The following is a 23,983-nucleotide window of genomic DNA, read 5'->3' on the forward strand; positions in this document are numbered from 1 at the left end:
CCCTGAAGGGATGAACAGGGTCGCGAATGAAAATGATGCAGTCTCTCGCTCAAAGCAGTGGGCTGCATGTTTATTTTAAGCATCAGGTTTTCTTTTATACTTTTACAAAAGCATTAGGTCAGAGGTATGACATCTTCAGTTTCCCCTCACCCATATTTACTGTCTCCATAAATCATTGTTGTCCTTCAGAGTTTCTTCTTAAGTGTCCTTGTGATAACATTGTAACTCAAGTTTGTCTCTGGTCTGTATATTACATTCCTCAGTTTATTTCTTACCTCTTTAAATCCTGCTATCCCCTAGTAACTTAAGCTCATCATCTCCTAAAAAAGGCTTTTGGCTATTAGTATCTCTACAATACCTAGTTTCCATAAGTTATAGTAAAATATGCCAACACTACAACATACCTTAAACCTTTAGCTTCTAACTATTCTTAATTATTCCTAACCCCTAAACTCAGCAAACTTCTTTTGCCATAAACATTCCCCTTACAGGCAGGTTTCAGATAACAATGTTTCCCATGATCTCAGGCTGCAGCCTATGTGCTCATCCTGGAGCATTCTTTGTAAAGATCCTTGAACAAATGTCGGTAGTTAATGTTATGGATTATAACATTCTTTCCAGTCAACTCAACCGGAGGAAGGAAAGGACAAGTCAGAATTACAAGACCTAACTCCTTCATCCCGGGACCGTGCCTGCGGGATGAAGAGAGGGGGTTGGGGCCGTGCCTCCATTTTGTCAGTAATGCTCCCGACAAAGGGTCAAGTGTACTTTTAAGAGGTCTCTTTGTTGTGGACAAACTCAGTACATTCTGTTGACTTTCAGATGATTAAGAATGAAAATAAGGACAAAACAATGCAAAAAACCCAACCCCAAATCAAGTTGCTTTATTTAAAATGATGAACAAGTTTCATCGCAGTCCAAGTTAAAAATGCCAATCCAGTGGTGGCTGTCCCCCAGCACTCCCAGGCATTTGGTGACAGTTCTCACAGGAAAAAGTAAAGCAGAACCAGCAGGCGCTCAGCGTGCTTGACAATGACTGAGGAGGCACCAGGCACTCAGCGGATGGTCCCAGTTCCTCTGTAGTGTCTAGTCCCCGTGGAGAGAGCAGGCGAGGTCAGTTCTCCTGCTCCCAGGAGAACAGAGGGTGGGTGCGAGGTGTTCCAAGTTTTTGAACTTGAACTACAGATGAGACAAAGTTAAAAGCCATCCTGGGAGGGCTCCTGCAGTTTTGGTGTATCATCATGACAGGAGCTAGGGAGGCGGGAGTGAGGAGGAACCAGACTCCACGTGGAACCATCAGCAGGACCCAGTACACGTGAGAAAACACTTATTTGTGGAAATGCTACATACAATTCAAGAAACCTATGGCCGCGTGCTTAAATGCCCACTTCCTAGACAGTACTTTTTACATTTACCGTAAAATCCCTGTTCCACTCCAACTCTTATCTAGCATCTTAAAGTATATAGAGGCCGAACCTTTAATAAATTTGTAAAGCACTTGTACCAGCAATTTTTGTTCTGCTCCTCAGTTTAAATACCTTTAGCTGATTTACAAAGAAGCTGTGTCCTCAGTTAAAAATACAGCTAAAATTATAATTATGTTCCTTTACAAAGTTCTCATTAACTTGTACTTAGTAAGGGCTAGACTTGCTTATCTGATCATGGAGATGGACGTGCACGGTTCTACCTGCCCTGACCCATCCGTAGCCTTTATGAACAACAGCACCCTCACAGTCCATGAAGACCTAGGATGTCAGGGATCTGGGCTTGTCCCTGTGGCGTCTCCAACACCTAGAACAGAGCCTGGAGCTCCAACGTTTGTTGAACGTTTTAATAATGAACAAATGGGCATCTACAAGCTGAGCAAAATGTGAACAATGTTCCTGTTTTTGGTGGCTCTCCCCTCACAGGCGTCACCTTCAACATCACGGCACTATGGACCTCAGAGGCACCTACCTGTGTGTGACACTGGCCACCTCGGGCTGATGGTAAAGCCTTCGTGACCTCCCTCATCTCCGCAGACCCAGACGTCCTGGGTCCCCAACTCTGGTCTCACAAACCAACCCTCCTCATCGGCAGTTATGAGTCTAGATCATTTCTTCTAGGACCCAGCTTGTTGGTTTTTTGTTTTTAACATTTATTTGTTTGGCTGCACTGAGTCTCAGTTACAGCATGCGGGATCTTCGATCTTCTTGGGGTAAACGTGATCTTTCGTGGCGGCATGTGGGAATCTAGTACCCTGACCAGGGATCGAACCCAGGTTCCCTGCATTGGGAGTCAGTGTCATAGCCACTGGACCACCAGGGAATTCCCCCCCCAACCCCCACTATTGGTTTTAACATCAGTTGTCATCTCAGAGAATAATCTCTAAAAATAGTTTAATGTTGCGTCTTTCTCCTTACTGTCCTTGACACCACTCAGAGGAGCAGCTCGTGCCAGGTGGGTAGAAGGGTTGACTTTTGAACAGATGGGCACTTGGATCCCACTGCCTACCTCACAGTGACCACCCGGCCACACTCGACTGCTTTGCTTTCTCACCTTGGCCCTACTTTTCTTCCACAGTGGTGTGTTTGCCTGGCACAGTGACAGTAAAAGGCAGCTGCTGAATCTCACCCGGCTAAGACAACGATGGAGGGCCCCATAGTCATTCATGGGGTGGCGGGAGCCGAGTGGTGTAACCTGCGCCACCCAGGCGCTTTCAGGAGAGGGGACTGCGGGCCTGTCACACAGGCTGGATCTCTTATTTCTGGATGTTGTTTATCCAACAGGAATCACCTTTGGCATCTGGGAAGTAAAACTGGGTGGCTAGTCTCTCCAACTCAACTTCCACTTCACCAGGCCCACCACGCCCCCTGGCGGCAGGTGGCCTGTTGGGTGGTTTGATCCTTTAAACTGAAGCTGAGGGAGAGGCAGTTGGTATGGATTTGAGAGGAGAGGGGCTGTGAAAGCCCCCTGGGGAAAAGAAAGAAGCACTTTGAAGATGTCAAGAAAAGTTTTTTAAAGAGCAGGAGGAACGCCATTCAGATATGAACGTGATCTCTGGATGAGCCCTTCAGGGTCTGGATTCGCTCACACCTCCAGACACTTCCTAGGCTTCCCTGGTGGCTCAGTGGTAAAGAATCTGCCTGCAGTGCAGTTCACTGTCAACCCCTGGGTCGGGAAGATCCCCTGGAGAAGGCAATGGTACCCACTCTAGTATTCTCGCCTGGGAAATCCCGCGGACAGAGGAGCCTGGAGGGCTCCAGCCCATAGGGTCACAGAGTCAGATACCACTGACTGAGCGCTCACAGGTACAGACACACCCTGGAGCCAGAGCGTGTGTGCATGTGTGTGAGAGACACTCCCTGGAGCCAGAGCGTGCGTGTGTGTGTGAGAGACACTCCCTGGAGCCAGAGCGTGCGTGTGTGCGTGTGTGTGTGTACACTCCCTGCAGCCAGAGCGTGTGTGTGTGTGTGTGTGAGAGACACTCCCTGGAGCCAGAGCGTGCATGTGTGCGTGTACACTCCCTGGAGCCAGAGCGTGTGTGTGTGTGAGAGACACTCCCTGGAGCCAGAGCGTGCGTGTGTGCGTGTACACTCCCTGGAGCCAGAGCGTGTGTGTGTGTGAGAGACACTCCCTGGAGCCAGAGCGTGCGTGTGTGCGTGTACACTCCCTGGAGCCAGAGCGTGTGTGTGTGTGAGAGACACTCCCTGGAGCCAGAGCGTGCGTGTGTGTGTGTACACTCCCTGGAGCCAGAGCGTGTGTGTGTGCGTGAGAGACACTCCCTGGAGCCAGAGCGCGCGCGCGCGTGTGTGTGTGTGTGTGTGTGAGAGACACTCCCTGGAGCCAGAGCGTGCGTGTGTGCATGTACACTCCCCGGAGCCAGAACGTGTGTGTGTGTGAGAGACACTCCCTGGAGCCAGAGCGTGTGTGTGTGTGTGTGTGTGTGTGTGTGAGAGACACTCCCTGGAGCCAGAGCGTGCATGTGTGCGTGTACACTCCCTGGAGCCAGAGCGTGTGTGTGTGTAAGAGACACTCCCTGGAGCGGGAGCGTGCGTGTGTGTGAGAGACACTCCCTGGAGCCTGAGCATGTGTGTGTGTGTGTGTGTGTGTGTGTGTCACTCCCTGGAGCCAGAGCGTGTGTGTGTGTGTGTGAGACACTCCCTGGAGCCAGAGCGTGTGTGTGTGTGCGTGAGAGACACTCCCTGGAGCCAGAGCGTGTGTGTGTGTGTACACTCCCTGGAGCCAGAGCGTGTGTGTGTGTGAGAGACACTCCCTGGAGCCAGAGCGTGCGTGTGTGCGTGTACACTCCCTGGAGCCAGAGCGTGTGTGTGTGTGTGTGTGAGACACTCCCTGGAGCCAGAGCGTGCGTGTGTGCGTGTACACTCCCTGGAGCCAGAGCGTGTGTGTGTGTGCGTGAGAGACACTCCCTGGAGCCAGAGCGTGCGTGTGTGCGTGTACACTCCCTGGAGCCAGAGCATGCGTGTGTGTGTGTGTGTGTATACACTCCCTGGAGCCAGAGCGTGCATGTGTGCGTGTACACTCCCTGGAGCCAGAGCGTGTGTGTGTGTGTGTGTGTGTGTGTGTGTGTGTCACTCCCTGGAGCCAGAGCGTGTGTGTGTGTGTGTGAGACACTCCCTGGAGCCAGAGCGTGTGTGTGTGTGCGTGAGAGACACTCCCTGGAGCCAGAGCGTGTGTGTGTGTGTACACTCCCTGGAGCCAGAGCGTGTGTGTGTGTGAGAGACACTCCCTGGAGCCAGAGCGTGCGTGTGTGCGTGTACACTCCCTGGAGCCAGAGCGTGTGTGTGTGTGCGTGAGAGACACTCCCTGGAGCCAGAGCGTGCGTGTGTGCGTGTACACTCCCTGGAGCCAGAGCGTGTGTGTGTGTGTGTGAGAGACAGTACCTGGAGCCAGAGCGTGCGTGTGTGTGTGTACACTCCCTGGAGCCAGAGCGTGTATGTGTGTGTGTGCGTGTGTGTGTGTGTGTTGGGGGTGGGGGGGCGGGTAGCAGGTAGACTGATACTAGGAAACGAGCAGAAGTTCCTCCCAATCCACACGTGAGTTTTGGCTGGCCTTTTAGAATGCAGAAAATTGGGCAAAGACAAATAGGGGACCAGCCGTCTAGAGTAAAGCCACACGACCAACCCAGGGAGTGAGGAAGGGACAGCTGGGCTGTAGACAAGTAGACAGGATTCTCCTGATGACATGCACTTTACGGGAGGATTCTGAGAGGCAACGGGTACGACTCCAGTTGGCGGCCCACACTCCCCTGCGCCTGGCGGCGCCGGTGAGGCTCCTCTGCCTTCACCTCCAGTGCCCTTCCCTCCCGCAGTCCAACCTGGAAATATTCACTGGGTGTGTCCTCGACGACCCCCTCTCATTTTTATAACACTTTAAATTCAGAGACAGATGAAGGCAAACAGGTGAATCGAGAGGGCAAGAGATGGAGCCTGCTGGTCAACCTCTAAGTATTGAAACCAGAGTTATTTAGAAACCTAAACAGATCCCAAAGACCAGACGCACCACCTCTGCCTTTATTCCTGGCCGGTAACAAGATCGCCCACCTAATGTCTGCAGGTCCAACAGATGAGGCTGCTAATCATGAAGCCTCTTAGAGAGCAAGAGCTTCTGACTCAGGGATCATGTACGTGGTAGGAAAGACGGGGACAAATTTGTAAGAACCTGGTCCTGTTTATAACTTCAGTTCTGTGATGACAACACATTGAACACCTTTCCCACTCCAATCATAAACTCAACAAGCCCGATGTGTCATCCTTCCCCCACAAGACACACCATGTGAAAATATCCTTGGAATCTCACAGCCTCTCTGACCATGGAGAAAAGGTGCCAAACGCTAAGACCACACTAGGCAGTGGGTGGGTGAGTGCCGCTGGCCACTCTGCTGGCCAGGTCTCTGTTGCCGACTGCATTTTTGGACAGATGACGGCACATAGGAAGATGGTGCCCCTGCGGTCCTTCGTTTTCATAACCGGTTCACACGGAACTCAGAGTCCACTCACCACTCTTGGTGTCTCTGCTTGCGTGCAGCCAGCCACATGTGGATGGCGGGAGTCCCTCACCAACACCAGCAAGGCGACAAGGCATTCAGAGGATCACAGCCCTCCAGGCTTGCAGCTGGTCGACCATCGCGGTTTTAAAGAAGCACAGAACCTTCTCACCCGACGTCACGGCGACCTTCTGTGCTTCGCTGAGGGTGCTGAATTTTTTTTTAATTTCTTGACAATCTAGTCTCAGTTAGCAGAGAAAAAACAGCATTTGACCGGAGACATGAGCTTGGGCCAAAGAGGATTATCCAAATTCAAAGAAGACAAAGGAGAAGGTAGGAGCAGAACACAGGAAGACTGAGGTGGGTGGCTGCCAACAGCTCCCACGGGAGCCACCTCATGGAGAGCTTCAGCTCAGGGGTGAGTACGGCCTCCACTAGTGTCCCTAATCCTGTCAAGGAAAGTACAACCGCCTTTGATCAGCATGTAGACAGCAGGGCTGCTGCAAAGGGGAATGAAAGGTTAAAAGCAGAACCCCCAAGGCCCCGGGCTGAAATAATGGCAGAGCCTTCTCTAAAGACTTTTCTCATAGAGTATGAATACAAAGTCATACCCCAGGGGCAGATATAAGTGTACAACAATAGAAACAGGGCAAGAAGAGAAATCTAAGGCTGGAAAGGACAACTAGGGCTGAGAAATACATGATCCAGTTTGGTCAATTCATCTGATTGGGACACCCAAATAGCGCCCACGGGATTCCAACCAGACCCCAGAGAATGAGGAAAAGATGACAGAAAGGAATGTGGGTCCTCCACTTCTGTCACATTTAGGCAAGTGCTAGGCTGCTTGGAGACACAAAGAACATAACAGGGGCATCAGCTGCAGCGAGCAGGGACTTAGAACAGAATCCCAAGAGCTTCAGGATTTCACTGTCTTCCCAGAAACCATCCATCTTAATGCTGCCCCAGTGACACTTCAGCCAGCAGCACATGGACAACAGGGCTCTGGGGTTTAAAGACCTGGGACGCAGGCAGGGTCACCACACTTCAGTGGGAGCCTGGCATGTGTGCAGCACTGGGGTAGCCACTTGCAAAAAGGTTAGCTTATTGATTTTATCTCAGGTTTTAACTTACTTAGATTCAATTGAGTTGGTTTTTTTTTTTAATAATTTATTTAGTTTGTTTAGGCTTGTGGGATCTAAGTTCCCCAAGTTCAGGGACTGAATGCAGACTGCTGGCAGTGAAAGCTCAGAGTCCTAACCACTGGGCCACCAGGGAATTTCCTCACTCAGGTTTAACACAAAAACAAAACTCCGCTGGAGACATGATTAAGATTTTGTTTAAAAAATCTCCAAGTGCTCCACGGAGCAGTGGCAAACTGGGAGAAAAAGCAGGAGGCCACGCCTCAGACTCTCCAGAAGCTTGGGGATAACTTCTCTGCATTTCCCCCTTTACTGTGATAACTAACCATCATTTCCCCATTGAGGGCAGCCACGACCCGCCAGCAGAGTCAGTATTTTCTCCCAAGGTCACAGCAAGAAGAGCAATGAGAGGAGGTTCTGGTGTTCTCCAGGAAAAAGAATTTCAAAGATATAAGATGAATTTAACTTTTATTAAATAACGTCAAGGTTTCCCTTGGCACCATTCACACAGATCCTCACCCTTATGCATAAAACAAGCCACGTGCATTTGCATCGGTAGCAGAGAAGAAAGCTACTGTTGCAAACACTAAGTGAATGGCTCCCATGCCCCAGAGGTCCTCATTCTCTGGCTTTCGCAGGCCTCCCCGGTCTGCGGGACCCGTGGGGCTGCCCCAGGGCCCTGCCGCAGGCTGCAGGCTCGTCCTCGCACACAGATGACAACCACGCGCGGTCACCTGGAGGAGCTGCGCTCTTTGCTCACGCAGTCGTCCTGCGAGGTGGTGTCCCCATTCCCCACCATGCCGCACGTCCGCCTCTTCTTCCTGCGGTGCATCGTGCCTTCGCCTTCAGAGCCAGACTCGCACTGGAAGCGGAAGGAGGAAAACAGTGTGTCAGTCGGAGGCAGCCAGGGATTGAACCTGGGCCCTCAGCAGTGAAAGCAGAGTCCTAACCACTGGACACCAGGCAGCCTCCTCTAGGCTTATTATTTACCATCCACGGAAATTCCTAACGTGGGCTTTCAGTCTGGAGAATGCTTGAAATTTAAATCCCGACACCACTGTCCCCAGCTGTGTGATCCTGCATCATTCACTTAACCGAATCTTCAGCTACTTCTCACCCCTAGAGACTACTCTGCGTGCGTGCCTGCAGGTGAAGTCGCTTCAGTCATCTCTGACACTTTGCAACCCTATGAATCACAGCCCACCAGGCTCCTCTGTCTACGGCATTCTCCAGGCAAGCATACTAAGGGGGGTTGAGGAGATCTTTCCAACCCAGGTATCGAACCTGCATCTCCTTTGTCTCCTGCATTGGCAGGTGGGTTCCTTACCACTAGCACCACCTGGAGAAGGAAATGGCACCCCACTCCAGTCCTCTTGCCTGGAAAATCCCACGGACAGAGGAGCCTGGTAGGCTACAGTCCATGGGGTCACGAAGAGTTGGACACGACTAAGCGACTTCACTTTCACTTTCATGCATTGGAGAAGGAAATGGCAACCCACTCCAGTATTCTTGCCTGGAGAATCCCAGGGACAGCAGAGCCTGGTGGGCTGCTGTCTATGGGGTCACACAGAGTCAGACACGACTGAAGCGACTTAGCAGCAGCAGCAGCAGCAGCACCACCTGGGAAGCCCAGTGACTATTTTAATGATTAACAAACACCTCCAGAGCTATAAAATGGGCAAACTTTACCCTACAGAAGGACTGGAGACAGTTGTACCTCTTGGAAAAAGGTGAAACACGACCCCCCCCCCTCTCCTGGGGAGGAGGCACGAAGTCCCCTCTGGTTTTTCCAGGGTGCCCTGCCCTGGAGGATTGGGGAGCGAGCGTGGCCTCACCTCTGAGTCTGAGTCGGACGAGCTGGAGCTGGAGGAGCTGGAGGAGTCGCTGGAGCTGTCGGAGGCGATCCCCGTGGATTCTTGCAGGTCGACGGAGTCAGCCAGGACCGCCAACTCCGGGTGCTCCTGCTTCAAGATCCTGAGGGACAAGACACGTGCTCTCAGTGCGGCAACACCCACCCACAGAGCCCCAGACTCAGGGCTGAGCCCTGCCTCTCCTAGACGTGCCGGGACGGTGGTCCTCACCACGGATCCACAGGCTGGGGACAGAGCCCCCCCCGCCGCTCAGGCTTTCCTGAAAGGAAAACTAGCCACACGCAACTTGCTGCTACCTACTGAGCTGACAAGCCACATGTGCTGCCCACACGAGGCCACGCTTCCCTGAGTTAGTCTCGGGAGAAACAACCTCTCTCCCTCGTACTTTTCCCTGCACCTTCCTAGCTGATGTTTTTTAACCTCTCCTTTCCACAGCACAGTGCTCAGTGATGGGGGCTGGGCTCGGTTACGTTCTATCTGTTAAGAGCAGAAACAATGAGGTTTGTGAGAGCTAAGAAGCGTCGGGTGATGGAGAGGGTCCCCCCTCACTGGAAGGTAAAGCTGGACAGGACTGTCGGGGGCAGCCGCCAGCCCTCCCCTTAGGGACCTCGTCTGGCTGCCACTGTAACCAGGGACAAAAGACATTCTGTTCGGGAAGGCCTTTTGGAAGGACCAGACGGCAGCACGCAGCGGCCTGAGGGATGGAGTCAGTGGGCCTCGGACGCCCGAGAGTCCGGGGAGAACAAAGCCACCACCCTTGCTGGCCCTCTCAGCAGGGAGGCTGAGCACTGAGCAAGCCGGGATCCCTCTCTTACCCCGAGAGCTGGTCCCTCCAGGTCAGGGTTGGGACACAGTGGCACGGGGTGGCTGGGGGTGGCTTGCACTGCCGCTGCCCGTGCTGTATCTGTTCTGTGGATAAACAGAGGAGCTAAGTCTCCAGGGCAGTCACCTCACTCACGAGAACTGAAGGTAATAAGTTCAAATGGGGGTAAAGCTTTTGGAATAAGGAAAAGAAAACCACCAAAATAAAACCCAAACAAAATGGCTTCCTTTGCTAGAGCTAGCTTTGAGGAAAAACAAAACCAAAACCAAACCAATGAAAACAGAAAATGAGGAACAATCCCAATTATGACCGTGTGTGTCGGGACTGCCTGGCCTCGATCAAACATGCAGTCTGAGCCTGTCACCTCGAGGCTGGCAAGCATCCTGAGAACTGGCCCTGACCTTGGACCCACTTTCTTCTACCCGTGAGGTTTTGCAGCCCCAGTTTTTCCCAGGCCTGACTTAAACTCAGCACAGGTTATAGCAGCAGTGGACTCTTGCCATTGTATCTCTGGGGTAGAAGTCGGAGCAAAGCAAAAAATAAGAAAAAAAAAATGTCGCTCACCTATACCATTTCCTCGATAACTTTGGTCTCCCTCTTACCGTCTTGTGCCAGACAACAGGGAAGTTGGTACTGCTGGCAAAGTTCTGGGTGATGGCAATAGTGGTGTCAAGATTGAGGACAACGTGCCACCAGCCTCCTGAAATCCAACAAACAAACAGTTAAACAGGAACAGGCTCTACACACAATCGCCCTACGACACAAACTTCACAAAACATGTAACACAAACTTCAGAAACGGGATTCCTGTCCACAAGGGAGAGTCTTATGAAAACTAGGACCTGGTGTGGTAAATGCTCCTCCTAAGGCAGGAACCACCAACCACCTGCTTGTGTTAAGTTTCACTGGAGCCTGGCCACGCCTGCTTTCCTGCCACCTGGGAAGAGCTGAGCATTTACGACAGAAACCATCCGGCCTGCAGAGCCTAAAATATTTATTCTCTGGCTCTTTTACAGAATAAACGTGTCCAGCCCTGTCCATCCAAAGCTGTGACCAAAACTGTAAAAGCAGCAAGTTCTTCGGTTTCTAGGAGGAGGGTGCATATCTTAAATACCCTCAATTCCAACACTTAGCCTATCAAAACAAAGTGTAATTTTCAGGTGTGGGATTTCCTGCCTCTTGGCTTTTAAGTAACTGTTTCCTGACTCAATCCACCCAGTGCTACACTGTGTCAAAAACCCCATTTATGGAAATAAGCACAACTCACTGAGCACACATAAAGACACTGGGTAACCAGTAGGAATAAAAAATGAATAGGCTCTCCAGCAGATAAGAAGTTTTTCAATAGTCATTATACACACAGGCTACAAAAAAGGTGGACAGCAGCCCCCTGAGCAGGTGATCACACAGCAACACATCACAGTCAGAGGCAGGCCCCAGTCAGTTCACCCAGAGTCAGCATGCAGAGGGATTTCTTTGACTCACTGTATATAACTGTGCTCCAAAATGACAGATTACTAAAATCAAAGAAAGTACTTTCGGATCATTTATACCTGGTACAAAGACAGTCTCTCCTGGTTTCTGTAAGATTTCCAGGGGTTTGAATTCAGGTGGCCAGGTTGGAAGCTGCGTCCGGGGATAGATGATGTTAAACCAGGTAATAGCTTCATCTTGCTGGTTCCCTCCTTCTTCTCGGGTCACCTTGATGAGTTCCCTAGGAGTGCTGGTAGGGAACAGGCACCAGCGCTTGTGGCCCTGAACTAAGGCATTCCAGGCACTGGTTCCCAGAGGGTCGATGTGGATTCCTGTTCCAGAGCGTGGTGGCCCCATCACAAACCACCTAAAGGATGGAAGCATCCAAGATGTGCAGTGTAATTTAACTAGATACGTGCCACAAAAGCAGCTTTCAGTTTTATACAAATGTTATTGTTATTTTGAAAACTATGCAAATTGTGATATACAGAAATGCTGAGTAAATTGTACATGGACTGATCCCTAACAGAAAAATCACTGACGTGGCTTACTGCTGGACTTTAGCAATTAAAGTGTCCCTTACAGAGACTTTTCCGGTGGTCCAGTGGCTAACACTACAAGCTCCCAATGGAGGGGGCCCAGGTCTGATCCCTGGTCAGGGAACTAGGGGCTTCCTCGGTGGCTCCTGCAATGCAGGACACGCAAGTTTGACTGAACTGATCCCCTGGAGTAGGAAATGGCAATCTACTCCGCATTTTTCCCTGGGAAATCCCGTGGACAGGGGAGCCTGGAGAGCTAGAGTCCCTTGGGTGGCAAAAGAGTTGGCTGCGACTGAGCAACTAAACAACAAAAGGGAACTAAATCCTGCATGCCACAACTTAAAAGTGCCTGCATGCCGCAACCAAGACCTGGCACAGCCAAAATAAATAAACATTTAAGTAAAATAAAATGTTCCTTACAGATCACTGGTTCAACTTTGATTGCATGCTTGGATCACATGGGGGAGCTTTCAGAAATCTGATGCCCAGGCAGCATCAGGCAGGAGGCCCTGGGCAGGTATGGGAAGCCCTCTAAGTTCCATGAGCAACCAAGGCAGAACCACTCACTGTTTCAGAAAAAAGATTAGTTGCGAGAGACAAGATTATAACCACGTCACCGCCCGGTATTTACCTGTAAGGGGGCCTGCGCTTCTCCCCCGCGTACTGGAAAAGGTCATCGGTGAAAAACTTGGGCACCTTGTAGTCTTCCAAAAGTTTCCTTCTTTTGGGGTGTTCCCCGTAGCTGCTGTCAAAGATGTAAAGGGGGCTGTCATCGCGGGTGCTCTCCATGTACTCGATATAGTATTTCATCTTCATCTTCACCGAGTACCCATCGTTGTCCTCGCCACACTTGAACTTCTGGTTCCGGTATTTCCTTTTGAGGCGCTCCAGAGTCCACTTCTCCTGCGCGGACCAGCCCTCTTGGGCATTCAGCAGAACCACGGGCTTGTACGGTCTTTCATATCGCTCCACAAATTCTTCCACCGACAGTTGTAAAGCGTCCGCCCTTTCCACATTGTCCTGAGAGAATCAGAAAAGACCCATCGAATTAAAAAAAAAAAAAGGAGGAGGAAAAGCCCGGTGGCAGGTAAGGGTGTTCCCCAAAGCCAATCGGCAATCACATGCCCAAGGAGCCAGATTCTAGTTCTGGCTCATCTTAGGGAGGGGAAAGGACTTGCGTGCATTCGGGCACGGCAAACCCACCGCTATCCCACCAGGGAAGCGGGGCTTCGCGTCTCCCACTCGTGGCCTTAGACACCTAGGTTCCTTATGGCCCCGCCGCCCAAAGGGGGTGCAGGGGTGACAGGCCTCGTGGAGGGCGTCAAGGGCGTGGGGCTCCAGCTGCCCCCGGCAGGCGCGGCTGCGGCGAGGAGAAAGGAGGCCCGCCCTGGGACGGGCGCCGACGACCCCGACCTCCGCGGGGTGCGGGCGAGCCCATCGGGACTCCGGGGGCAGTGATGGGCGGCTGGCGGACCCCGGCCCCGGGAGAGGTGCGCACAGCCCCCGGCGGATGCCCGTGGTCCGCCCGGCCCGCGATCGCGGCCCGCTCACCGCCACGGCCGCCGGGCTCAGCGGGAAGCTCTCATAGTAGTTGTGCCGGGTCCAGTCCAGCGAGTCCTTCAGCTCCGGCCGCGCACTCCGCTTGGCCTCGCGGATCCGCTTCTTGCTCTTGTGGTTCATCCTGCAGGGTCACCACCAGCTGGTTCCGCGACGACCTCGGCGCAGCTCGCTTCCTGCCACCAATGCGCCGCCCCCCTCCCTCCGCGCACACACACCCAGGCTCGGGCGACGGCAGCACCAAAACGCCCTTCGCTCCGGCCCGGCACCTTTAAAGTCGCCTTCCAGAAGATTCACTCCCTAACCATCTCCCGAGCCTCCGGTTGGACCAGTGGCTGCCGTCTTCCCCGCCCTCCGGCCTCTCGCGATAAGCCATTGGCCTCCGCGCCTCCGGGGCCAGCCCTCACACAGGCCGGATCTCCGCCATGTTGGGAAGGTCAGCCCAGTCGGGCTACCTCTTCACTGCGGCCCCGCCTCTCCCGCTCCCGCTTCCGGTTCGTCACTTCCGGCAGCGCAGGGTGTCTTTTTTGGCCCTCTTCCGGCCAATTAGCCGCACGCTCCACCTGTTCTCTGCGTCTCGTTTGCCTGGTGTAGGGGTCTGTTCTCGCCGCGTGGTCGTTTCGTCGCTCGAGGGGTGCTTCCCCCGCTTGCTGTCGGGTAGTAGCGACCTGACGTGCGCCGGGGAGACGGCCCAAGCCGGTCCTGGGGCCCTCGCGCGTGCAGCTTGGCAGCCTGGCGGCCCGGCGCCCTCCCCTGCTCTCGGCCCGCACAGAGGCCACCGACTCCTCTTCGGACGAGGGTGGCCTCCGAGGGCAAGTGGTCCAGGCCCAGCGCTTTCGGTTCTCGGAGGGCCCGGGTCTGGGAGATGAGGGGGCCGTACTGGAGGTGTGCGTCCCGCAGGTGCGTGCCAAGGCACCCGCCGGGAAGCGCCTTAGTAGTGTTTCTCAGCCGGCCTGGGGCTGTAGGGAGGGGTACAGGAGAGGGGGTAGGGGCTCTTTCATTCAGCCTTCGGGTGAACCCGCAGAGCCAAACGGTTTGGTGTGAAGCCTTTCGGCAGATTAAATGTCGAGAAGGGGAACCTCTCCATACCTAGTATGTCTTGCCGGGAAAGTGACATTCTTGACACCTAATTTTTTTAATCTTGTTGAATGGCGTGTTAATTGAGATTTATCTGGGACAGGGGATTCCAACTCTCATTAATCAAATACAGTTTCTGGGGCTTGGCCTTGCTTCCTTTCAGCTCATGGCTGCCCCCAAATTCTCAATAACAGTTAATTATATATTTTTATGCATCCGGTTTTTCAAAGCATTTTCACGTTGCAGCGTTTCATTTGATTTTAACAGCAGCTGGTGGGGTAGACATTGGCAGTAACGGTTTTGAATATGAGAAACAGGTTAAGAGGAGTTGAAGGCTGGAGTGGAATCCATTTCTGGCAGTCTCTAAAAGCCTTCGTGTTAAAATTCCCCTTTGGATTTCTTCCCAGATTTAGGAAGTGGATGAAGATACACCTTTAATTAAAAAAATGTTGTATTGGGGTATTGTTGAAGATATGTCTTTTTTTTAATTACCTAATGTGGATAACTCACACTTCAGATCAAAACTCCTTCATTATACTGGATAAAATCAACCAGGGCAGGTATATTTGTTTTATTCACACCTAGCGTTTTTTTTTAGGTAAGAAGTGCATTTATTTAGAAACACACTCCACAGACAAGAGTGGGCCGTTTCAGTGGGCGAGTGCAGCCTAGGCACTAATATTTTAGTTGAGTGTATTGAATGATTATGTTCAGACCTTTAGTTCCTTCACCTTTGATATTTTTACCTTTTCAGCCTATCACCCTGGGAGGGGCAACGTTACGAAACAGAAAGACTTGCAGTTTTGCAGTTTAACAGTCACTACCTTTGTATACTTTGTACAAACTAGTTTTCATTGAATTTTCCTGACATTCTGTGAAGATAGTGTTTTGCAGTTGAGGAAACTGAAGCACAGGTTAAGTAACTTGAGTGAGGTCACACAGCTAGTATTGATAAATTATATTTCTCAAGTTTGAACTCAGGCAGGCTTATTCCAGAGTTGTGAACTATGTTACCTTGCCTCCCTAAATACCATGCTTATAATTTGCGGGAGTCCAGCTCCAGCAGCCAGGGAAACGCCCTGAAGGGATGAACGGGGTCGGCAAACGAAAATGATGCAGTCTCTCGCTCAAAGCAGTGGGCTGCATGTTTATTTTAAGCATCAGGTTTTCTTTTATACTTTTACAAAAGCATTAGGTCAGAGGTATGACATCTTCAGTTTCCCCTCACCCATATTTACTGTCTCCATAAATCATTGTTGTCCTTCAGAGTTTCTTCTTAAGTGTCCTTGTGATAACATTGTAACTCAAGTTTGTCTCTGGTCTGTATATTACATTCCTCAGTTTATTTCTTATCTTTAAATCTTGCTATCCCCTAGTAACTTAAGCTCATCATCTCCTAAAAAGGCTTTTGGCTATTAGTATCTCTACAATACCTAGTTTCCATAAGTTATAGTAAAATATGCCAACACTACAACATACCTTAAACCTTTAGCTTCTAACTATTCTTAATTATTCCTAACCCCTAAACTCAGCAAACTTCTTTTGCCATAAACATTCCCCTTACAGGCAGGTTTCACATAACAATGTTTCCCATGATCTCAGGCTGCAGCCTATGTGCTCATCCTGGAGCATTCTTTGTAAAGATCCTTGAACAAATGTCAGTAGTTAACGTTATGGATTATAACATTCTTTCCAGACAACTCAACTGGAGGAAGGAAAGGACAAGTCAGAATTACAAGACCTAACTCCTTCATCCCGGGACCGTGCCTGTGGGATGAGGAGAGGGGGTTGGGGCCGTGCCTCCATTTTGTCAGTAATGCCTATAGCGGCTCCCGACAATAATTGAGTGCCTCCCCAAGGGCTTTACAAGTCGCCTGCCTTTCTAACTCCAGGACTCAGCTCTACTCAGACCTCATCTGAGATGTCATCCTAGAACCACCCTGTTGCTCCTTAGCATTACCACGTTCGTGCTTCTGCTGTCGCTCAGTTCGGTCTCTCTCTGACCCCATGGGCTGCAGCCCGCTGGCCTCCTCTGTCCATGCGATTTCCCAGCGAGAGTACTGGAGTGGGTAACCATTTCCTTCTCCAGGGGATCTTCCCAACCCAGGGATCAAAGCCTGGCCTTCTGCATTGCAGGTGGCTTCTTTACCATCTGAGCCACCAGGGAAGCCCATTACCAGGTTATGCCTAGCTTAAAACCCTCCAGTATCTTCTCACTGCACTTAAATAAAAAGCTAAACTTCCGTGGCTTACAAAGCACCACAAGTCTGGTCTTTGCTTTCCCTCTGACCTATGCTTGTACTATACAACCCTGCCTCCAGCCTTCAGGCCCACACTGCCAGGGTTTTGTGCCCAGGGAGAGGCCTTGGCCTTTGCCTGAATCATCCTCTCTCCCTATCTTGAGCAACCACCTTGTGGTCACTGCCCACCCCCATTACTCTCACATCACCCTGTTACATTGTGCTGGTAGCATTATTACCAAAAATATTTATTTGCTTACTTGTTGTCTCTCCACAGTAAGATATACACACACACACACATACATATATATATACACATATTCCATGAGTTACATCCTCAGCCTATAATAGCCACTAAGCCACAAGCCACTCAGGCCCTGGATAAATTCCAGTTGAATAAGTGAATTATGAAGAATGCTTATCACAAAAAACAAAGGAAAAAAAGTGCTTATCACATTGTATTATAGTTTTATATTCTCTCCCCCCACCCAAGGGGCTTCTCTGATGGCTCAGTTGGTAAAAGAATCCACCTGCAATGCAGGAGACCCTGGTTCAATTCCTGGGTCGGGAAGATCCACTGGAGAAGGGATAGGCTACCCACTCCAGTATTCTTGGGCTTCCCTTGTGGCTCCGCTGGTAAAGAATCTGCCTGCAATGTGGGAGACCTGTGTTGGGAAGATCCCCTGGAGAAGGGAAAGGCTACCCACTCCAGTATTCTGGCCTGGACAATTCCATGGACTAGAGTCCAGGGGTCGCAGAGTTGGACACAACTGAGCGACTTTCACTTCACTTCACCACCCATAGGATGTAAACTGGAGAACAGGGAATTGTCATTTTTGTAATGAATGCCAGTGCCAGGCACTCAGTAATTGCTGTGTAAATATTCTGACTTCCAGCATGTTATTTATGGTATATAAAAAATTTCTTTTCAGGTGCTGCATCTTCAATATGGAATGTATGTTTGGCCCTGTGCTGTGGTCCTGGCCCAGTACCTGTGGTTTCACAGAGGATCTCTGCCAGGCAAGGCTGTCTTAGAGGTAAAAGTGCCCTTGAGGTTTGCAAAAATCCTAGATTATGTTCCAGTTAAGTCTGTATGCTGGTTATTGGGTTTTGTTAGTATTTTTAAGTCAGGGATGATGTGGCCAGCCTCCATGGCAGGTGAGTTAAAAACACTTTTTAAAGTGGTTAAAAACACTTTTTAAAGTGGTTAAAAACATAGTATGTACCAGAGACCATACGTTGTCCATAAACACTAAAATATTTACTGTCTAGCCTTTCACGGTTTGCTGACTCCTAAGTGAAACCCATTGACTAATCTTAAGGAATCTTGGCATGGAAGCAGTCTTTGAGGCCATCTTTCTAGGGTGTCCCATCAGGGTCATCCAGGCTCTACTATACCACTGCAGCCTTTCTCGAAAAATGGCTTTCATCTTTGGAAATCTTGAGATTAGTTTTAAAATGTATCTGGTGCTTTCTCACTACTTCACCTGGCTTAAGACTACTGAAGGCTTAGAGAAGTAAACTTAAGTCATTTGCAGAAATGGTACTATGCTTAAATACAAAGGCTGAAGACAAATCAGAAGCTTAAGGACACCTCTTAACTTTTGCAAAAGCATGTAAATGAAATGAAAGCATTTGGTGCTAATTCGGGCTCCAAGTAGTGATGGTTTTTAGCTACTCAAAAAAGGCTGGGAATCTCAGTGCTGATCCTTGAACAGGAAGCATGTTTCAATCCATAGCAATAGTAATGTTTATGAAGGCACTTCTTGGTATTATGCAAAGTGAGTATGTTTAAGTTCTTTGCTGCTCTAAAGACCCAAGTGGAAGAATCCCCTCAAGTAGTCATGCTGTAGACCTGTCAAGCTTTAGCCATATAAAAGCTATTTAACATTGGTATAATGGCTGGTTGTACATTCACGTCACCCACTGAGCTTCTAGAGACCTGGTGTCATAATTAGGAAATGGCAACCCACTCCAGTACTCTTGCCTAGAAAATTCCATGGATGGAGGGGCCTGGTGGGCTACAGTCCATGGGGTCGCAGAGTCGGACACGACTGAGCGACTTCACTTCCCTTTATATATCAGAACTAAAAGTGACTGAAGGTCACTATAGTGCTATAATGCCCTGGACATCCTAAACAATGGAACTGCTCAAGGTATGCTCCCATTTGGAAATGGTTGATCCTTGAACAGTTCAGTGATTGGAGCACCCACCCTCCACAAAACTGAAAATCCACATAGAACAGGTGGTTGTTCCCACATCCCAGGACTCAACCAACTGGACTGCAGAGTCCTAGTTACAGACCCTCCCAGTTCAAACCTGTAGTTGCAGAGTTGAGGGCCCTTTAAAATGCTGAAATAGACCAACTCCTTTGACCCAGTTAGAACTGTCATGACAAATTTAAAGGAAGCTCCACATAGTAAAGCAGTGTTGAATGATGGTGTTTTATAGACATGGAAAATTCAAATTTACACATTGACCCTGTACTTAAAGGCCAATGCAAGCATGAAATGAGAAATCATTCACCAAGATCCACAACTTTTTGCAGTTCTAAGCAAAACCTTTAAACTTATTAGATTGGTGCTGGAGTGAGCCTTCCAGGAATTGTGGCTGCAAAATGTGGTGCTGAAGTTACACTGTCAGACAGTTCAGAGTTGCCTCACTACCTAGAAATCTGTCGGCAAAGCTGCCAAATGAATAATCTGCCTCAAGTCCATGTTGTAGGACTCACATGGGGTCATGTATCTCGGGATCTTCTGGCTCTACCACCACAAGACATTATTCTTGCATCTGATGTATTCTTTGAACCAGAAGGTAAACCTTTTTTTCTTCTCAGTAATTTAACCAGAGATACAATGGAATTAAGCTTATTAAGAAGTCTTTTCTTCCCAGACTTTGAGGACATTTTAACTACAGTTTACTTTTTGATGCAGAAGAACCCCAAAGTCAAACTGTGGTCTACTTACCAGGTAAGAAGGTAAGCCTGAATAATCCTGGTTTACTCCCAGTTTTATTAAAAGTTAACACAAGCCTTACTACTCATTCAGTGTCTAACTTAAGGATAAAATGAGAACATCTAAAGCAAAACAAGAAAAGCTCGGTTTTTAAAAGTAATTTATTTTTTTCAGTGCTGACTGGTCACTTGAAGCTTTGCTCTACAAGTGGGACATGAAATGTGTCCACATTCCTCTGGAATCTTTTGGTGCAGATAGAGGAGATATAGCAGAATCTGCCCTTCCAGGAAGACATACTGTTGAAATGCTGGTCATCTCCTTTGCAAAGGACAATCTGCATTACACCTAAAAACCGTTTTGGGACAATGTCAATACTGCTTAGCAAACCTGGCAAGCCAACTATGTGACTCAGACCACTTCAGCTTCTTCAGTACAGTGGGTTTGAAGATGGTCACATCTGCTGGCTTTAGACTATGATGGGTCACATAAACATTAAGACAAAAAATAAAACTATAAGGAAAAGGACCTGGATTGTTCCTAAATTATTAAAATAGGGCATAAATTAGGTTATAAGAAGGGGTTACTCAACTTTTAACAAAGTGCTACCTTTGAGTATTGAGAAGAGTGGGTGCTGAACTGGCATTTCCACTTTTTAACTTAGGGGGGAAAAAAAAATCAACTACCAAACATTCACTTTCATTCTATAGTCAGTAACATTCACAAGGTAATTGCACAGGTCTTTCAAATAAATGGGAGGGGAAAAAAGACCAACACATATTCTGAGAAAAGCTAACACCAAGAAAACGTTTTAATTAAACTACAGAAACAATGGCTATAGTACAGAATATTCATGAGCAAAAAGATACACCATGTTATAAGTACTTACAAAATTACAAACCATTTGTTTGCTTCCTTAACATTTTCCATATTTTAAGTTCGTACATGAAGATGATCAGATTTACCATTTTGGGGGGGAAGAGAAAAAAAAAAGGTGTATTTATCATCGCTAGATGTGCTCACTGTATGCTCCATTATTTATATGCAAGGCCCGGGTGACTGGAAGTGCAGTTGTCAGGCATTTTAATAAACTGGACAGCCATTTGTTTCTGCACGACAAGGCATCTTTACACAGGAGCAATCAGGAGAAAACAGGAAACAGCCAAGCACTCTGCACTGCAACACGCCACCTTAACAGCTAACCAGCATTACTCAACTGCTACACAACTGCGCCTAGTGCACAAAAATACATAAGAGAAGAGATTAGAATTGTGTTTGGTAAACAATCCTTCCCAAAAAAAAAAAATAAAATAAAATAAAAATCAAGTCTTTTCACCTGAAAAGTCTTTATACAAATTTGGGTTCTGTTTACCATTTAGACCTGAAGGTAAATAACATATACAAATAAATTTACACCAACTTTTGTAGGTTTTTAATTTTAAGGTAGGAAGGCAATGTTGAGTCAATCTCTTGACAGCTTTAGGCTGTGTGTAATGGCTGCACACGTTTCCTTAAAAGTCAGGAGGCCACAAATTAGGTTACCAATCTGTTTAATTCCAAACAAAAAAAGTCAGCACTATATAAACAAAAAGGAAAATTTACCTCAAATATCCAAGTCAATAATGAAATCTGAAGTCGTTCACCTTACTAAATTACAAGAAATTTGAATAACAGCAAAAAAATGGCACATAAAATGAGTTTGCCACCTGAGGCAAAGCTTAAAACAAGTAAAAAGTTAGACAAAATGTTACAAAATAACCTTTTCAATAGCCAGTTGCTTGTTCCAAGGACTCTTCTGATGGACTGAGTACTACCGAGTAAGTGGTCCTTTCCCCCAAGTCCTCCTTTATGTTGCTTGTCGACACATCTAGGTTTGAAAAGAAACAAGCTCAGTTTACCTTCCATTATAACAAAATCACCAAAAGTGCACATGGTTTCAATTTCAGTACTTACTAAGATCTGGTGAAACCAATAGGTTACAGAAAGGTTCCAACCAGCCATTATCCGTTTTTTTAAGGCCCATTTAGGAAAATTTCACCAAGGTTATCACCAGCACTAAAAACGTGTTTATGTTATGTATTCTTGGCCAAATGACCAAGGTGAAAAATGGTAAGGGGGGAAAAAAGAAAAAAAAAAAAGGAGGGGGAGGGGGTTGGGCTGTATCCAAACAAAACAATTAGTCAATATATTTTAAGTTTTTAGTTTTCAAATGAAACCATTGGCATTTAAGAATGCTTTAACATCTGAGCTACTTAGGGCCCTTTCCTTTTAAAAAATAGGACCAAACAATTTGAGAGTTAAAGACACACTATCCTTTCCCCACCCAGTGCAATCAATACCTGTAAACTTTTGGTTCCAAAAGTTCATTGCTTCTTTTTCACAATTCGTTTGCCACATCCATTAGAATATGAAGTCCCAGTCAGTACAACAATAGTTGAACTGATTGTTTTCTCTAAGAGGATAGTGCATCTTTAACATTTAAAGACAAACCTGCTCCAATACACGCCCACAGAAACTGGTCCCTGGAGGATCAGCCAAATCAGTTAAAATCTGCAATACTGGCCAATATTCTTTTATCAAACAGGAGACCGCAGCTTTAAAGGGGAAAATGCAGACGTTGGATAAAAACAGCAAGAAATAGTCATTTTCATTAATAGGTCTCAAAACAGTTCATGAAACAGCCATTATCTAAGCTTTATACACATCCTTTCTGCAGACCCCTCTTCAGTATAACTCCCAAAGCTGAGTTAGCTCAGAGCAGTACTCCTAACATCAGGAGCCATTTTTATGTTAATACGGAACAAAACAACTACTCCAAACCCCATTTCTGAACTCGAGCCGTGAAGCTTCGGAGTCGCGCACACCTTACCATTTGCTTAAGAGGACACCGCTCCTTCCTCTTCCGGAGACTTGGGAGGACTCTTGGATCGCGACCTGGACTTGGACTCCCTCTTGGACACGGGTGGAGGACTCCTGGATCTAGACCTGGATCTGGACCGCGAGCGAGATCTGGAAACCGATGAGGACTTGGACTTGGATCTTCGCGCCGATCTGGACTTGGAGGTGGATCGCGATCTTGAGCGAGTGCGGGACCGGGACTTGGAGCGGCTGTAGCGAGATCGACTCCGGGACCTGGACCGGCTCCGACTCCGGGATCTGCTGCGGCGACGCCGCCTAGGGCTGCGGACAGGGACGGCGACGCGTCAGGGTTCGGCGGCCCCGCCCGCGTGCTCCCGCCCGCCCAGGCCGCCATTATCTCGCCGCCAGACGCCATTTCCCTGGTCGCGAGCTCGGGTCCCCGCCCTCCCGCGCTCCGCCGACTCGGCCCGACCGCCACCACGTGTCCCCGTAGGCCTTTGTGAGTCAGCCAGGCCCTCCCGGAGCCCCGGCCGCGACGCCCGCCTGCTTACCTGCGGCTCCGACGTCCGTAGCCGCCGCCCCCGTACCTGCGGGGCGGGGGGCCCCGGCGGCTATGGTGCGAATCCGGGGGGCGGCCGTAGCGCGCCATCTGCACCCGCAGCTCGCGGCCGTCCAGTACGGCTCCGTCCATGGCATCCATGGCGTCCTCGGCGTCGCGCTTGTCGTGGAAGCGGACGAAGGCGAAGCCGCGGGACTCCTTGGTGTAGCGGTCCCGCGGGATGTACACGTCGCCGACGCGCCCGTACTTCTCGAACACGCGCCTCAGGGTGTCGGGCGAGGTGCGGTAGGTTAGGTTATCCACCTTGAGGGAGGTCATACCCTCCACATCGGGAGGCGGGCGACCGTAACTCATGGCTCTGGAGAGTCGGGCCGGGGCTGCGCGCCGATGAACTAATGCCCCGGCGGGCCCGCGCGCTCGGCTGCAGCGGCAGCGGTTTCCTCAGGTTAGGTCGGCTCGACGCCGCGCCTCTTTCCTGGAGGTTGGTTTCCGCGTGGAGACGTTTGGAAAGGCCGAACTGGGGAAGTCGCCAACAGACGCGTCCAACCGACTCCACCAAAGAGGCAACCGGGCCGGCGGTGGCTGCAGCGCCCGTTTATATCCCTCCTCACAAAATGGCGCCCGCGCCACCCGGAAATGAATCTTCTGATTGGCTCATCTCACCCCGTCCCTCAACGTCCCTGCCGCGCGCCCCGCCCCTGTCCGGCGCGCTTGCGCAGAGTCGGCGGGCGGGTCGAAAAGCGCGGAGTCACTGCTGCCGGGAGGGGGAGCGGGATTGGCTGACAGTTGGAAAGCCCGCGAAACGCTCCTTCCGGCTGCGAGGCCCGTTGTGACAGGAGGAGAAGGAAGGGCTCCCCTGCTGGGCTCCGCCTTCTTTTCGTGCCAGTTTCTAATCTCGCAGCTTTTCTG

The 23,983-nt window shown here is 49.6% G+C and overlaps 4 protein-coding genes across 20 annotated transcripts in view; 2 read left to right on the top strand and 2 right to left on the bottom strand.

The window, feature by feature from the left end:
* Positions 1 to 868: 868 nt before the first annotated feature.
* Positions 869 to 13,853, bottom strand: JMJD6 (jumonji domain containing 6, arginine demethylase and lysine hydroxylase). 6 transcript variants are annotated; one of them, XR_014078442.1, is made up of 8 exons: positions 13,382 to 13,576; positions 12,462 to 12,850; positions 11,372 to 11,658; positions 10,384 to 10,519; positions 8,961 to 9,099; positions 7,860 to 7,987; positions 4,840 to 6,435; positions 869 to 4,489 (listed from the first exon to the last, which is right to left on the bottom strand). XR_014078442.1 is itself a non-coding variant. In XM_081575573.1 (8 exons), the coding sequence occupies exons 2-8, from the start codon at positions 13,508 to 13,510 to the stop codon at positions 7,856 to 7,858; spliced, it is 1,263 nt and encodes a 420-aa protein (XP_081431699.1). In that variant the 5' UTR covers position 13,511; positions 13,657 to 13,853; the 3' UTR covers positions 7,577 to 7,855. The 6 variants fall into 6 exon arrangements, 3 of the variants coding, with proteins under 3 accessions (XP_081431700.1, XP_081431699.1, XP_081431701.1); XR_014078444.1 differs by lacking the exons at positions 869 to 4,489; positions 4,840 to 6,435 and adding exons at positions 9,812 to 9,900; positions 13,657 to 13,853 and having other exon boundaries at positions 7,577 to 7,987; positions 13,382 to 13,511; XR_014078443.1 differs by lacking the exons at positions 869 to 4,489; positions 4,840 to 6,435 and adding exons at positions 9,812 to 9,905; positions 13,657 to 13,853 and having other exon boundaries at positions 7,577 to 7,987; positions 13,382 to 13,511.
* METTL23 (methyltransferase 23, arginine) lies at positions 13,314 to 20,169 on the top strand. Of its 2 annotated transcripts, none has more exons than XM_081575577.1 (5): positions 13,314 to 13,881; positions 17,637 to 17,741; positions 19,282 to 19,519; positions 19,598 to 19,682; positions 19,834 to 20,169. In XM_081575577.1, exons 1-5 carry the CDS (start codon positions 13,813 to 13,815, stop codon positions 20,006 to 20,008), a joined length of 672 nt encoding a protein of 223 aa, XP_081431703.1. In that variant the 5' UTR covers positions 13,314 to 13,812; the 3' UTR covers positions 20,009 to 20,169. The 2 variants fall into 2 exon arrangements, with proteins under 2 accessions (XP_081431703.1, XP_081431704.1); XM_081575578.1 differs by lacking the exon at positions 13,314 to 13,881 and adding an exon at positions 13,921 to 14,287.
* Positions 20,170 to 20,436: 267 nt separating this feature from the next.
* Positions 20,437 to 23,643, bottom strand: SRSF2 (serine and arginine rich splicing factor 2). 4 transcript variants are annotated; one of them, XR_014078445.1, is made up of 5 exons: positions 23,067 to 23,643; positions 22,526 to 22,836; positions 22,147 to 22,250; positions 21,416 to 21,523; positions 20,437 to 20,889 (listed from the first exon to the last, which is right to left on the bottom strand). XR_014078445.1 is itself a non-coding variant. In XM_081575580.1 (3 exons), the coding sequence occupies exons 1-2, from the start codon at positions 23,426 to 23,428 to the stop codon at positions 22,533 to 22,535; spliced, it is 630 nt and encodes a 209-aa protein (XP_081431706.1). In that variant the 5' UTR covers positions 23,429 to 23,643; the 3' UTR covers positions 20,437 to 21,523; positions 22,526 to 22,532. The 4 variants fall into 4 exon arrangements, 2 of the variants coding, with proteins under 2 accessions (XP_081431706.1, XP_081431705.1); XR_014078446.1 differs by lacking the exon at positions 22,147 to 22,250; XM_081575580.1 differs by lacking the exon at positions 22,147 to 22,250 and having other exon boundaries at positions 20,437 to 21,523; positions 23,103 to 23,643.
* MFSD11 (major facilitator superfamily domain containing 11) overlaps positions 23,069 to 23,983 on the top strand; it is a 28,191-nt gene continuing 27,276 nt past the window's right edge. For 4 of the 8 annotated variants that reach the window (XM_081575566.1, XM_081575572.1, XM_081575567.1 and 1 more), the window contains exon 1: positions 23,069 to 23,359. The gene's annotated coding sequence lies outside the window, so the exon portion shown is untranslated. The remainder of the gene's footprint in view (positions 23,360 to 23,983) is intronic. The other 4 variants (XM_081575565.1, XM_081575571.1, XM_081575564.1 and 1 more) reach the window with 1 other exon arrangement.

This window comes from Giraffa tippelskirchi, chromosome 3 (assembly GCF_054371585.1).
Source record: "Giraffa tippelskirchi isolate mGirTip1 chromosome 3, T2T-mGirTip1v1.2.pri, whole genome shotgun sequence".
Taxonomy (NCBI): Eukaryota; Metazoa; Chordata; class Mammalia; order Artiodactyla; family Giraffidae; genus Giraffa; species Giraffa tippelskirchi.

Coding starts and splice junctions, on each gene's coding strand:
- METTL23 (XM_081575577.1), top strand. CDS start 13,813: ATGTTGGGAAGGTCAGCCCAGTCGGGCTACCTCTTCACTGCGGCCCCG. Junction 13,882..17,636: donor CTCTCCCGCTCCCGCTTCCG/GTTCGTCACTTC, acceptor ATTTCTTTTCAG/GTGCTGCATCTTCAATATGG. Junction 17,742..19,281: donor CAGGCAAGGCTGTCTTAGAG/GTAAAAGTGCCC, acceptor TAAACTTATTAG/ATTGGTGCTGGAGTGAGCCT.
- JMJD6 (XM_081575573.1), bottom strand. CDS start 13,510: ATGAACCACAAGAGCAAGAAGCGGATCCGCGAGGCCAAGCGGAGTGCG. Junction 12,851..13,381: donor TGAGCCCGGCGGCCGTGGCG/GTGAGCGGGCCG, acceptor TGATTCTCTCAG/GACAATGTGGAAAGGGCGGA. Junction 11,659..12,461: donor AAGCGCAGGCCCCCTTACAG/GTAAATACCGGG, acceptor TCCATCCTTTAG/GTGGTTTGTGATGGGGCCAC.
- SRSF2 (XM_081575579.1), bottom strand. CDS start 23,428: ATGAGTTACGGTCGCCCGCCTCCCGATGTGGAGGGTATGACCTCCCTC. Junction 22,837..23,066: donor TACGGACGTCGGAGCCGCAG/GTAAGCAGGCGG, acceptor CCCTGTCCGCAG/CCCTAGGCGGCGTCGCCGCA.